Raw genomic sequence first — 12,849 nt, forward strand, 5'->3', positions numbered from 1 at the left:
CATGTGTTCTTGTATCTTAAAAATAATTATTTTTATTAATGCATTCGTCATACATTTTACATATACAATTACTTAATTTATTGAGGTGTTAAGTCTTAAATTGGACTTTATATTCCTAATATTGTGATTCTTTTGTTTCCTCTCTTTGCAATGTTATATTACAACAGTGTTAATGTACTCCAGTGTATAAGAGCAAGTTAATAAATAATTTTTAACTCAGGCAACCATATACAAATATTTTATGGCTGTATTCTCCAAGAAATGTATTGTGTAACGCGTTCACATTAATATAGATTGTTCGTTGTGAACATTAAAATAATTCTGTTGCGTGTTTCAAACTTGTGCAATTAGAATGGAATTTCATTCCATGGTGTACCTTAACAACAACATACAAACAATATTAAATTTCGATATGCATAGCACTTTTTGTCTTAATATCAGCATAATTCCAAGCAATGGAACAGTACTGATAGTTTAAAATTGTCCAAAAATTAGTTAAACTTTCTTTTGAATGTTTATAAAAGAAATAATGTATCGCAATTTTATGTACATTTTTGTCTAATTTAGAAAATAGAAAAATTCTTGGAGAAGAGTGAGATCATACAAAATTTTATTTCTTGCTCACGCATTGCACGATATTTCATGGGTTTCCCTACTGCTTTCTAGTGTTACATTTTTTTAAAATAAATTTTTGCAACTATTCACTCTTTGGTTTTTAATAGGTATCTGAGTATCCTTTTTTTGCCTCTTGAATACCTTTCAACAAATGGCAGCAATAACTAAAAAAATCTTACTAACAACAAAGCTGCATTTGATCCAAACATTTCGGAAAAAATTCTTAATCGCCTGTTAAATAATTTTAGCAGTGTATAGAAATTTCAATGTAAGATCAAACTTTGTAATCATAAATCAATTTTAAATAATGTTGGCAGATCTTGTTTAAATTCAAAGACTTTATACTATGGCAATGCACATATAGTTCTGCGAACACTAATTCTCTCATAAAATACAAGTGAAATGCACAAATACACTACACTATTGTTGTATTTCCTTAACATCAATGACTCCAATTTATAACATGCACATTTTTTTTAACATTAAGGAAACGCTGTACGCATTCAATTAATAATGTTTGCAACATTCTCGATCGGAATCTATCACTGCCATCGAATACGGCAAAGTACGTATTTCGTTATATAAATTGTTTTTTCCTTTCCGGTTAAGGCCATTGCATTCATTCTGCTGACGTCTAATTATTAAAATAAATATTTTATGCAAAGAAAAATAGTTAACGTATTTTACAAACGTCGGCTAACTTCTCACTAGGTATTATATGCAACTGAAAACTTATTTTCTATTTCTTCAGCTACTTAGTATCATTTACAATGTCTGTTCACTCTTTCTCATCTATTCCACTCATCTCTCTCCCTAATTTTCGAAAGGTTTGCTTAAATCAAAGGAATGCATGAAAAAAATGAAACAAAAATACACATCCACAAATAAATATAGTACTTCGTTATTTTTTCAGATATAAATCACAAAATTATGGAAAAGATTGAGTCTCGTGATATGTGTGATAAAAGTAACAGGTGCTCTTGCCCTAAATTACAAAAAAAGAAAGAAAGAATCTGTCAGAAATGAGTGACGTAATGATAAGGATTCGACACAAACAGTTCAATAATTATTTGTTATAAATCTAGTAAAAATACTGGTTACAACTTTCATTCGTTTCACCGTTATATGCTAATCGGCAAGCTACATAAACTAGGAGTCACTGATAAATGTATCAAGATGTCCAGTGCTTGATTTGGTACAAATTTATATTATAATCTTTATTAAAAAAAAAAGATAAACAAGAAGAGAAGGTTTTTTGGATGTAACGAAATATCTAAATAGATTGAACGCAATTTTCAACTCGGTCTACATATCATAAAACAAGCACTGCTCGTAAAACTTCTTCAGAACCTAAATATTTAAGTGGATCGATAATTCTAAAGATCAAACTTAAGTTATTGACTTAAAGGCGTAGTATAATACAATATAGACAGCTCTTTGAAAAGTTGGTGCACTTGATAGTAACGATTGTTTCTCTAAACATAGAGTTTCGTCACTGGGCAAGGATACATATCCCTCTTTCTTGCAGTGTCTTATTTCAATTTTGACAATAGCTATAGAGCAGCAGAGTTGCAATTGTCGACTAGAGGTGACAGCGGTCCTATTTTTCCTTTGCCGCTTCCCAATTTGTCCGCCTCATAGTGTACATCCAAAGATAAACCTTAAATTATGAATAAGGAAAAAAGGATAATTTAGTGTACATATTTTGAATATGTTCAACATAATATGTACATGGAAAAATTTTAAGTACGTGTGTGTTACATAATGTATGTATAGATTTTCGATTACATTAATTTATATTCAGCAACAATATTACTTTGATGAACTAATTTGAATGAAACGAATTATCAAAAATAAATCTGACTCTTAACATAACTAACAACCTTTAACGTACATTTCTGATATGCGTATTTACCGGAGGGCCTCCGGGAGGTGGATGGATGATGTAACGGTCCTGTTGGCATTGTATTTGATTCGGGTATAAATGCAGCTACCAGTAATGCACATATCACAAGTAATGCACCAAACACAAATGGTGGCCCTGGTACAAGCTGAAAATATTGACTTTTTAGTTTCAACAATATATCGCTGCCAGTCAAATACTTCTATGAAAGATGAATGTAGAAAATATTTCATTTATAACGAAACGTACCTGGGTTACTAGCTGTGGTATAATATCAGGATGTTGTGTGGCAGTTCCTGTTTTATTATTTTCATCTAAAGGGGATGGTTTAGCAGGAAGAGGAGAATTATCGTTGAGATCAACGCGAAACAGATAAAAGATTACTCCGAACATTGCAGGGCCAAGACCATTACATAATCCACGCATTCCAGTTACCATGCCTTGTACCAAACCCTGCTTATCAGCATCCGAATGCATGGATATGAATGCCGAAATTGCAGGATATGTGATACTTGACACAGAGGCAAGTACTCCAGCAGCCCACATCATCCTAGAAATGCAAATGATAGTAAACAAAGTTGAAATGTTTCTTAATCTATGTAAAACAAATAAGAGAATACTACCATGTTTGTGAACCAAAGCCGAACCACATAAGTTGTAACATTTCAAATAAGAGGCCCAACATTATAGTATGTTTACTGCCAAGTGTCTTTATTAAAACACCTAAGAGACTTTGAGCTCCAACGCTTAAGATTCCTACTACAGCAATAAAAAATGCTACCATCAAAGCTGTAAACCCCATAACTTTAGTCAAATAGACAAATATACAACTATATTGTCCTGCTTCAGGAAGATAGCTCAGGAACACAGTAATACACAACATTAAGATAGTGTGATCTTTGCCAACCTGAAACATAATAATTGACATTTACATATTCTGAATTCGTTCTGAGACAAATATTTCGTTTCCATGCGATTCGAATTCGCAAAATATGTCTGAAATAGAATTTGTAGGAATTCTTGATTGTCAAGGTGTATCTATTTTTACACGCGATTTTGCTAATTTGGATTGATTTCAAATACATTTCCTTTATATATGTTATAATGAATCACTTACCTTTCCAAGATAGGCAAAAGGATCTGCCTGCTCCCAAGATATAGGTGCTGGTGGACGAGCTTTTTCAGGCAAACTTTCAGGTACAGCCACTAATATAAAAAACACATCCAACACTGCGATAGCAGTTGCCAATGCAACCACAAGATTTTCACCATACTCTTTCATGATATAATCTCCTAATGCTGGACTTATTACCATACTTGCAGCGAAAGTTGCAGATACCTAATAAAATATACTTATGAAACGAAATATCTAATATGAATTATGTTTTCATATCTTTGACATTATGATACCTACCATACCATATGCAGCAGATCTTTGATGTTCTTCTGTTACATCGGCAACATATGCAAACACCACTGAGAATGTGCAAGCAAAGACACCGCTGATGGAGATCATAGCAAAGAACCACCATGTGTTAATGCTCATTAGAGGAATCGGCGCACATGTAAAGGCTACTGTGATAAGTAGAAAGAACTTTCGTCCCCAAACATCAGACAGAGCACCAATCAATGGTGCAGAAAGAAATGACAAGATCCCTTTAATGCCCATTATTAAGCCATTCATCAGGAACGTATGATTTGGAAATGTGATATTCAATACAGAGATAACAGGCATGGTTAATAAACCCCATGCAAAAAATTCCAAAAATATTACAACCAGAGCATGGTACACGCTTGCCTCTCCGATACCAGAACTCTGAAAAAAAAAATAATGGATCACATCACACTTGTTTCTTTTAACAATCAATTAATACACAATTCATAAGCAGCCATGATATCTATGTGTTGTACCCAGCAAGTGTGGAACAATAAAAATATAATATCGTACGAAAAAACGGAAGAATAATATTTCTTAAATTTCATCAAATCTACAAGCACTTTGCAAATCGTGACAGCTGACCTTAAGATGCCTGTAGCATTGCTGAGCAAATGTAAGAGGAGGTGTGAGTTTAGCAATAGCATGTTCTTGGCTGTTGTGAATTTCAGAACAAGAGGGGCCCAGGCCCTCTGCTCCACCTTTTGCCCCAGGGGGCATGACCCCTAAGAATTGCTACTATATATATCTTTCCATACTTATCATTCTATCAATTTTTTCTTTTATCAGTTGTTCAGATCCATATAATACTGTAACGAATAACCTTCACTTAGCACCATATCAGTTTTTAGTCGTTCAATCTAATCTCCATTAATTAAAGATTATTATTACTTTAATTATATAAATTTATATATTAATTCCAATTGAAAGCTCTATTCCAGTATCTCTGCATTTTGTTGATTTTGTTAAATATTTTTGTTGTGTACTCAGCTTCTATGTTTGCTTCTATACATGTTCTTATAGTATTTCATATATCATTTCATCTAATAAGTTATAGTACATAGTTTTCTTATATCTCATGTAGATTATATTATTCTTAATTGTACACATGTATAAAATAATTGAATCAGTAATTGCGACAAGCTTCTTTTGTATCTTTGTAAGACTATGTTCTCATTATCATTAGTTGCATTGTTAACAAAAGTTGAAAACAATCAGTTTAAAAATATATAATAAAATATTGTGCATTAGAATATTTTAAACAAAATTACATTGGTTGATTAAGTAAATTTAATAGCATTGTTCACTTTTCTTTTTTCTATTAATTATATAAACTTTCTCCTTCATAATTACTTTTAGGTATCTTTCAAATTCTTGATTCATTTGAAAAACTAGTCTTCACCATTGCTTCTTTCTCAAATACGTCTTTTAAAAATATAAAATCACAGAATCTCATTTCTATCAAAGAAAACATCCAGGCTCGATCATCATAAATATATATACACATATATATATACATACATATATATTTTTTTCCTCAACATGTATACAAATTTGTGTATTGTTTCAAAGGTCTTATTACATACTGTAGTTTTTGCAAAAGTACTACATTGTGTTTAAAGCTTTGAACAATTCCGAGAATTCTTTTTCTTTACATAGTGCCACTTCAGCATTTTTGTTTCAACCATTTTTTTCGGTAATGATTATCAATAATTCGACCAATGAAAAATTTGTTAAACGTATTTTGAAAAAATATATCATTTAATTGAATGTCGCACAGTTATGTATAAATATCGGAGAAACCAGTGGAAAATAGTGTAACTTTAAAATTTCTATGAAAATTTGTTCAACAAAATATTGCATTGAGCGTGTGTCAAAAGAATGGTATGATCGGTAACAGATATAAACTGATACATCGAACGGAGTACACCTTCCCAATTTCAATGTTTTTCGATGTCATAACTTATTGTCAACACTTCTTCCTTGTGATTTTGAAAAATATGTATATCACTGACGCTTTTTGCGATCTGATAATCGTCACTTAAATCTTTTTTTATGTAACTATTCAAAATTTTTGAGGAAATCTCGAACCACTGCATTGCAACCCTATTAGCGATACCTCCCTACTTTTCGCGATACACACTATAGTCTTTTCGTCGTAACATCACGTTGAATCTAACCTAAAAATATATCCGCAAGTTATGATACACTATCATTAAATTTTAAAAAGTATGATTGATAAAAAATTATTCCACTTCGAAATATTTTAAGTTAATATATCTTTCATTGTCCGCGCTATATCTTAAAATAATATTACTACTTGTCAACTGTTCATTGTTGGAATTTGATCGATATGTGCAAGAACGATATCGCTTGTAGAACCTGTACATATATAATTTTAAGAAAAAGAAAAGAAATAACTCAATATATCGTTATAATAACAAAAAAGATATATGCCTCGATAGAACGAAATGAACGTCAAGTTTATTAATATAAATAACTTATGGTTTCACAAGATAAATCGTAATCATGATTATAGTATTCAATTACACGTTTTCCATAAATTAATGTTTTCTAATATTCAAATAATAATCTTATAATAATCGTAATAATATTTTTAATTTGTGTAATTAATATGTACATAAATCTTTCAAAAGTATATTTTATGTTTGATATAGTTAATTATGATATATACAGAGCTTACCATATTGTTTTCCCAAAGTATGTATACTTTTTATATAATATTGTAAATTTAATATTTATGTATCTACTTTGTGTGTTTTTAATTTGAAGAATCCATAATCAAAAGAAACAATAACGAAGATAAAGAACTAAATATATATTCTTATAATTGTTGTACAAGAGTGTTCATTTTTGTTACAGAAAGCAGCAATATAGATAACAGCCAATGATTAAAATGTGGTAATGATTCATAAAGCTAAAGGAAATTAAAAAAGATAGAATGACGTAGTCTATGGAAATATTATATCATAGGTCTTTACACATAAGATAACTTCGCTAAATGTTATCTTAAACAAGACACAAGGTATTCCATAGACTGCCACCTATTTGTCCAGAACTACCTCTTGTCTTACCACGTTACAGATAAAAGTAAAACAAAGAAGCTGGTGGCATGTTATACTATAATGTTTGTAAAATATAAGGAATATATAGAAGTCGAAGATGTCTGATGCACATTGTATATAGACATTAACAGAATTATTATCTCATTGCCATATGTTACAATCTGTGCTTTCTGTACTAACTTTCAAGATTCACAGAAAACTCATACTTAAAACAGAAACATTTAATTTGGCAATATACCATTCAGAATCTCAAGTATTCTCTACGTAATGTGTGAATTACATTTTACAACAATTCTCTACATGAAAATGAATGTCGTTAACAGACATACATGAAAATGAACAAAGATTCAGTCAGCCATGTGTCAATGCTATGTAATTACAATGTAATCACGCTAAAACTCACACAGAGTCTCGCCAGTCCTGCACGATAAAACAGTCAAATAGCATCTAACGCGAAATATTGTTGTTATTTTCTATTTTATGCACTACTTTACAGAAGATAAACGCAGAATATTGTATCACCACAAATGTCATGCTTCGAACGAAAAATTCGTACTTACTTTCAACGCGAAACTCAGAGAAAATATATGTATGTATAGAGAGAAAAAGGATCAAAGTGTAACTTAAAAATCTAAGAGATATTAAACTGAATTGTTCAATACCGTAATGACCCCATCCTTAATAATGAATTTTCGGCTTCGTACGATCATGCCCACGACCTTCTTTGAGACCTTGGCGGGCATATTCACGCACTGCGCGCACAGACTCTTCCGCTTTTTCAGTTTCATTAATTCCTAAAAATTCGATGACACGGTGTGAGTCATTTTTGTGTGATACCCCTCACGCGAACACTAAAAAGCAAATCCAGCTTCAAATTGTTCTTGAGTTTGTATCTACATAATGCAACAATCCACAGTTAACCATGTCCGCAGACTACTACAGACTATCAGGTAAGTGCAATATATTATACTAAGAATATAGAGGGGAAAATATAACGATTATGAAATTTGTATACGAAGCAAGCGCCGCTAAGCGTTCATTCAGTGAAACATTTTGATTTTACCCTTAGCCTTAGTACATACATATTTATCTGTTAAATTAATGCATGATAAAAATCAATCACATATCAAGAAGATAATGCAAAAAGAAATAAAAAACAAATAGAACCGCCTACTTGCAGTGGAAATATCAGACTATAAAATCAAAGAAACAAATCAAAAATTGTATCTGTACAATACAATGAACATTATGAAATTAAGGCTGTTGATCTCAAATTATTTATTGTAATCTTAGTCTTTATCTTTACACCAAACAGCCTCATGAGTATTGCGCTGCTTTGTATGAGTTCATGAAAAATGATTTGACCACGGGTACAGAAGTACTATAGCTGCACGGTGTTTTTTCAATTAAGTACAAACTGAACAATGGATCATGGATGGCAGGAAAATGGTAATCTTGACCGTCCAATATGTAATTCCAATTTTAAAATAACAGAAACGATATCGATAGTTATATATATTATACACTACATATAGTATATATAGTATATATAGTCATCTCGCGCCAGCCGAGCTCGCTTCTCATTGGTCAGTGTTTTTTATTAATAACTCGTTAATGATGCCTCGGAGAACATTTTTGTAAAGTAAAAAGTTACTTCAAATGACCTCAGGAACCCCACATTTCCCGGAAATACCATAATTTTGGAACACCCTGTATATACATACAGGGTACCTCAGATTTTGCATGATTTTTCTACCTCCCTTTGCTTCTGCAAGCATCCCCATCATTTTACTGCACATCTAATCTGCAGTGAATCTTATCTTTAGCATTGAATCATCAATTAATCAGAGGAAAGCAATTTCTACTCCTATCCTTGCTAACGGAGCGAGATTATAGAGCACGTTTATAGTACGTATAGAAAATCCAAGAGTACGGTGACGCATAGATTCAATCTGACGTCACGCGGAATAAAAGATGATAATTCCTTATCACTGATCAATGGTTGAAATATTGAGCATATATATGCTAATAATGTAGAATCAAATCATATTATTCATTAATTAAAATAATCAATATTAACATCTTAATTAAATTTTAAATACTTTCTGCAAAATTATAATTCTCAAAATATGCATATTTCATGTTTAATCAATTGAATTTGCTTCTTGAAAATTTCGCATATTCATTAATGTCGAACATTAAAATAGTTTAACACATTTGGAACATCGGTGTGTCAATCTTTCGAAATTGCAGATTGTGTATCTACTAGCACACCTTGTTCACTTTGACATTACGTATAGGATTTCATCTTTGCTTCATGAAAATAATCTGGAGCCGTGCCTATAAGTATATATATGTATATGGTCTAAGGTAGCGTCGGAACGCAACACATCGGGCGTTCCGAGCCGTGGTCAAAGGAAAAGGGATTGGCCGATAAGCATTGTCAAGAAATAAAACTGCATACAATGCATAAGGAATGGTTTTCAATGAACTGCGAACGACCTTGTTTGATAACATGTTTCGTGTGTATGCTGCATGAATTTATTGCTTCACCACAGAATACATCAGAGACATACTTTTCTCAGAAAAGTTTTCAGGGACGTGCATTTTGAAAATCAAATTTTAGTGCGCATGCGTTCATAGGTATGTTTATTATATACAGTCACAGAATATGTTACAGTAATAGGACCTACTCCTGCACGTTTATCTTACTTCCTAAGCTAACGCGCACATCCCCACCATTTTACTGTGCATCCAATCCGTAGTGGATCCTGTTTCAGCAATGAATCATCAACCAATCAGAGCAAAGAAAATTTCTATATCGACTGTCGCAAACGAATTAAGCTATGGCCTAAAGGTGTGCAGGAATAGGACATGAACATATTAATACACGCATGTTACATTAATAAATATATTTGATTAATGAAATCCTGTATATTCAGTACTTTTTACCACAATGCATTTCTAATATTGCCGCCCTTTCCAACGTTTTAAATTTCTTGCGTGCAGCCGCTTGTTGTTATTTTTCTATCCAATGACTCGATCCAAGGGGTAGGAATGGAAAATGTACTGTCTCCTTTACCACCATTTTGCCGTGCTTACGATCTCACTTTTTTCGCGCATCTGTTTGCCTGGTGTTCCATCTGAAACACTAGGTGCAATATTTGACTTGTACTTTTCGCCCCGTAAGATTCTCGATCACAGTCCAGAGTATTTGCGAACGTCTTGAAACGGCGACCATTTCTACAATTATTAAAATTTTCGAAAAACCGTAAGCTACATTTTAGACAATACTTTCTAGTTTATGAATTTACAAAATTTTGTTAATTCGGCTATTCCAGTACGTGTTAACTCGGACGGCCGCCAATCAATATTCTACTGTACGAGAAGGAGTTTTGAAAACTACGAATAATTTCGCAATTTTATATAATCTTTAATTTTTTAAATTTTAAAAACAAAATTGAAACTTGCATTCATATTCTCTTAGAAAGACTACATATTTAATTTAATAATTGCCTACAACAAAATCCTGAAACTCAGAGTTTTAGGAAATTAGAGCTAAGAATGATTGAAAACTGGAACAATTTACCAGCAAAAAAGATTAAAAAACTATATGAAACAATTTCAAAACGTTTAGTAGAAACTTTAATCCGCAATCTACAACGAAACTAGGAATATAAGGAAATGGTTGCGTTGTTTGTGGATCTGAGTTACATGAAAAATTGTATTTTATTTGGGCATCGACATTCTCACTTCTGGAATGACTAAGGATGTTCTTTCCTGTTTACAAGAATTTGAGGCCCTCAAAAGAGCCGTTATTATTGCATAGAGGAGCCTGTGAAACACGAGTTGTTGCTTCTGCACTTAGTCAGAGAAACCGTAAAGTCGAATTTAGCAGTCTGTAATTAGGTAGTTTAAACCTCGTGCTGTACTTTCACGCCCAGGTACCACTACCCTCGACAGGGACCCAAGGACGAAAAGGTCTATTATGTGTCAGGGTTCGAACAAATGTGTTTCCGCTGTGTTATTGCTGGTCTTGAAACTTTCTTCTCTGAAACCGTTATTTCATAACATACAAATTAAAAAGCTGCATTCTGGACGCATGTTTATTCCATGAGTCAGTGATCGAAATAATTTCTTCATGGAATAAACATGCGTCTAAAATGTAGTTTTTCAATTTGTATGCTATGAAATAACGGTTTCGGGGTAGAAAGTACCTAGACCAGCAATAAAACGATTTCTGATACCTACGGAAATTCTTTTGTCCTGACACATAATAGACCTTTTCGACCTCTGGACCCTAACGGGGGTGGTAGTGGGATTTTGTCTGCGCGTGAAATGGTCTTCAATGTCTTCATAGAGATATATCCTCATAAAATTACGTTTATTCGAATAAATAGATAGAATAGTTCGATCGAATAAATAGACGGAACAGTTCAATCGACATACAGTGATCCAAATAATTTTCTTCATGGAATAAACATGCGTCCAGAATGCAGCTTTATAATTTGTATGTTATGAAATAACGGTTTCAGGGAAGGAAGTATCAAGACCAGCAATAAAAGCATTACCGATACCTACGGAAACACATTTGTTCGAGCCCTGACATATAATAGACCTTTTCGTCCTTGGGTCCCTGTCCCTGTCCCCTTGGGTACCTGGGCGTGAAAGTACAGCGCGAGGTTTAAACTACCTAATTACAGACTGCTAAATTCGACTTTACGGCTTCTCTGACGAAGTGCAGAAGCAACAACCCGTGTTCCACAGGCTCCTCTATTTAATAATAACGGCTCTTTTTAGGGCCTCAAATTCTTGTAAACAGGAAAGAACGTCCTTAGTCATTCCAGAAGTGAGAATGTCGATGCCCAAATAAAATACAATTTTTCATGTAACCCAGATCCACAAACAAAGCAAACCATTTCCTTATATTCCTAGTTTCGTTGTAGATTGCGGATCAAAGTTTCTACTAAACGTTTTGAAATTGTTTCATATAGTTTTTAAATCTTTTTTGCTGATAAATTGTTCCAGTCTTCAATAATTCTTAGCTCTAATTTCCTAAAACTCTGAGTTTGAGAATTTTGTTGTAGACAATTATTAAATTAAATATGTAGTCTTTTTAAGAATTATTTGTTGCTTTCGAAACTCTTTTTCGTAGAGTAGAGCAATGCTCCGAACGCTTCAGAGCGCAACATTTACAACGCTCCCCGCGTTGCTTCCATCGGCTTACCGCCGCAGCGTCTCGCCCCCCGCATTGCTTCATTCGGCTCACAGCGGGGAGCCTTGCGAATGTTGCGTTCTGAGCACTGGAATAAAGCATTGATTGTTGACAAGTACTAGGTTGGCTGAATTAACAATATTTTGTAGATTAATAAACTGGAAAGAATGATCTAAAATGTAGTTTATGGTTTTTCGAAAATTTCAATAATTCTAGAAATGGTCGCCGTTTCAAGACGTTCGCAAATACTCTGGACTGTAATCGAGAATCTTACAGGGCGAAAAGTACAAGTCAAATATCACGCCGACTGTTTCAGATAGAGTACCAGGCAAACGGATGCGCGAATAGAGTGAGATCGCAAGCATGGTAAACTAAGCAGTCACATGGTAAAGTGAGACAAGCTACATTGGTCGTCGATGTGACTTGTTTCGCTTGTGGTTGTGCTGATGTCGTGCTCTCTTGTTCATTCGCCACTTCTTCTCTTTGCCTAAAACTGTGGGGGTAGTACTGCTTACCTGTGAAGCGTCAACCAATCAGAGAAAAGCAGTACCTGTACCTAAATACCTAATACCTATCCTCATATTTATAGGCCGAC

The 12,849-nt window shown here is 33.2% G+C and overlaps 1 protein-coding gene and 1 long non-coding RNA gene across 6 annotated transcripts; one reads left to right on the forward strand and one right to left on the reverse strand.

The window, feature by feature from the left end:
- Window positions 1-6: 6 nt before the first annotated feature.
- On the reverse strand, window positions 7-8,000 carry LOC117219718 (hippocampus abundant transcript 1 protein). 5 transcript variants are annotated; one of them, XM_033469074.2, is made up of 8 exons: window positions 7,702-8,000; window positions 4,539-4,762; window positions 3,933-4,334; window positions 3,636-3,857; window positions 3,142-3,425; window positions 2,768-3,068; window positions 2,531-2,666; window positions 7-2,275 (listed from the first exon to the last, which is right to left on the reverse strand). In XM_033469074.2, exons 2-8 carry the CDS (start codon window positions 4,671-4,673, stop codon window positions 2,169-2,171), a joined length of 1,587 nt encoding a protein of 528 aa, XP_033324965.1. In that variant the 5' UTR covers window positions 4,674-4,762; window positions 7,702-8,000; the 3' UTR covers window positions 7-2,168. The 5 variants fall into 5 exon arrangements, with proteins under 5 accessions (XP_033324965.1, XP_033324962.1, XP_033324963.1 ...); XM_033469071.2 differs by having other exon boundaries at window positions 2,510-2,666; window positions 7,702-7,999; XM_033469072.2 differs by lacking the exon at window positions 7,702-8,000 and adding an exon at window positions 4,845-5,995 and having other exon boundaries at window positions 2,510-2,666.
- Window positions 6,015-7,706, forward strand: LOC143260603 (uncharacterized). Its single transcript, XR_013034893.1, has 2 exons — window positions 6,015-6,674; window positions 6,837-7,706. It is a non-coding gene; the product is annotated as an uncharacterized LOC143260603 (long non-coding RNA).
- Window positions 8,001-12,849: the final 4,849 nt, after the last annotated feature.

The sequence above is a fragment of the Megalopta genalis genome, chromosome 15 (genome assembly GCF_051020955.1).
Source record: "Megalopta genalis isolate 19385.01 chromosome 15, iyMegGena1_principal, whole genome shotgun sequence".
Classification (NCBI taxonomy): Eukaryota; Metazoa; Arthropoda; class Insecta; order Hymenoptera; family Halictidae; genus Megalopta; species Megalopta genalis.

Bases quoted from the DNA above. Each gene is read 5' to 3' on its own strand.
- LOC117219718 (XM_033469071.2), bottom strand. From the start codon at position 4,673: ATGCCCCCTGGGGCAAAAGGTGGAGCAGAGGGCCTGGGCCCCTCTTGT. The intron at 3,069-3,141 runs GTAGTATTCTCT...TTGCATTTCTAG, and splicing joins GGCTTTGGTTCACAAACATG to GATGATGTGGGCTGCTGGAG. The intron at 2,667-2,767 runs GTACGTTTCGTT...CAATATTTTCAG, and splicing joins TACCACAGCTAGTAACCCAG to CTTGTACCAGGGCCACCATT.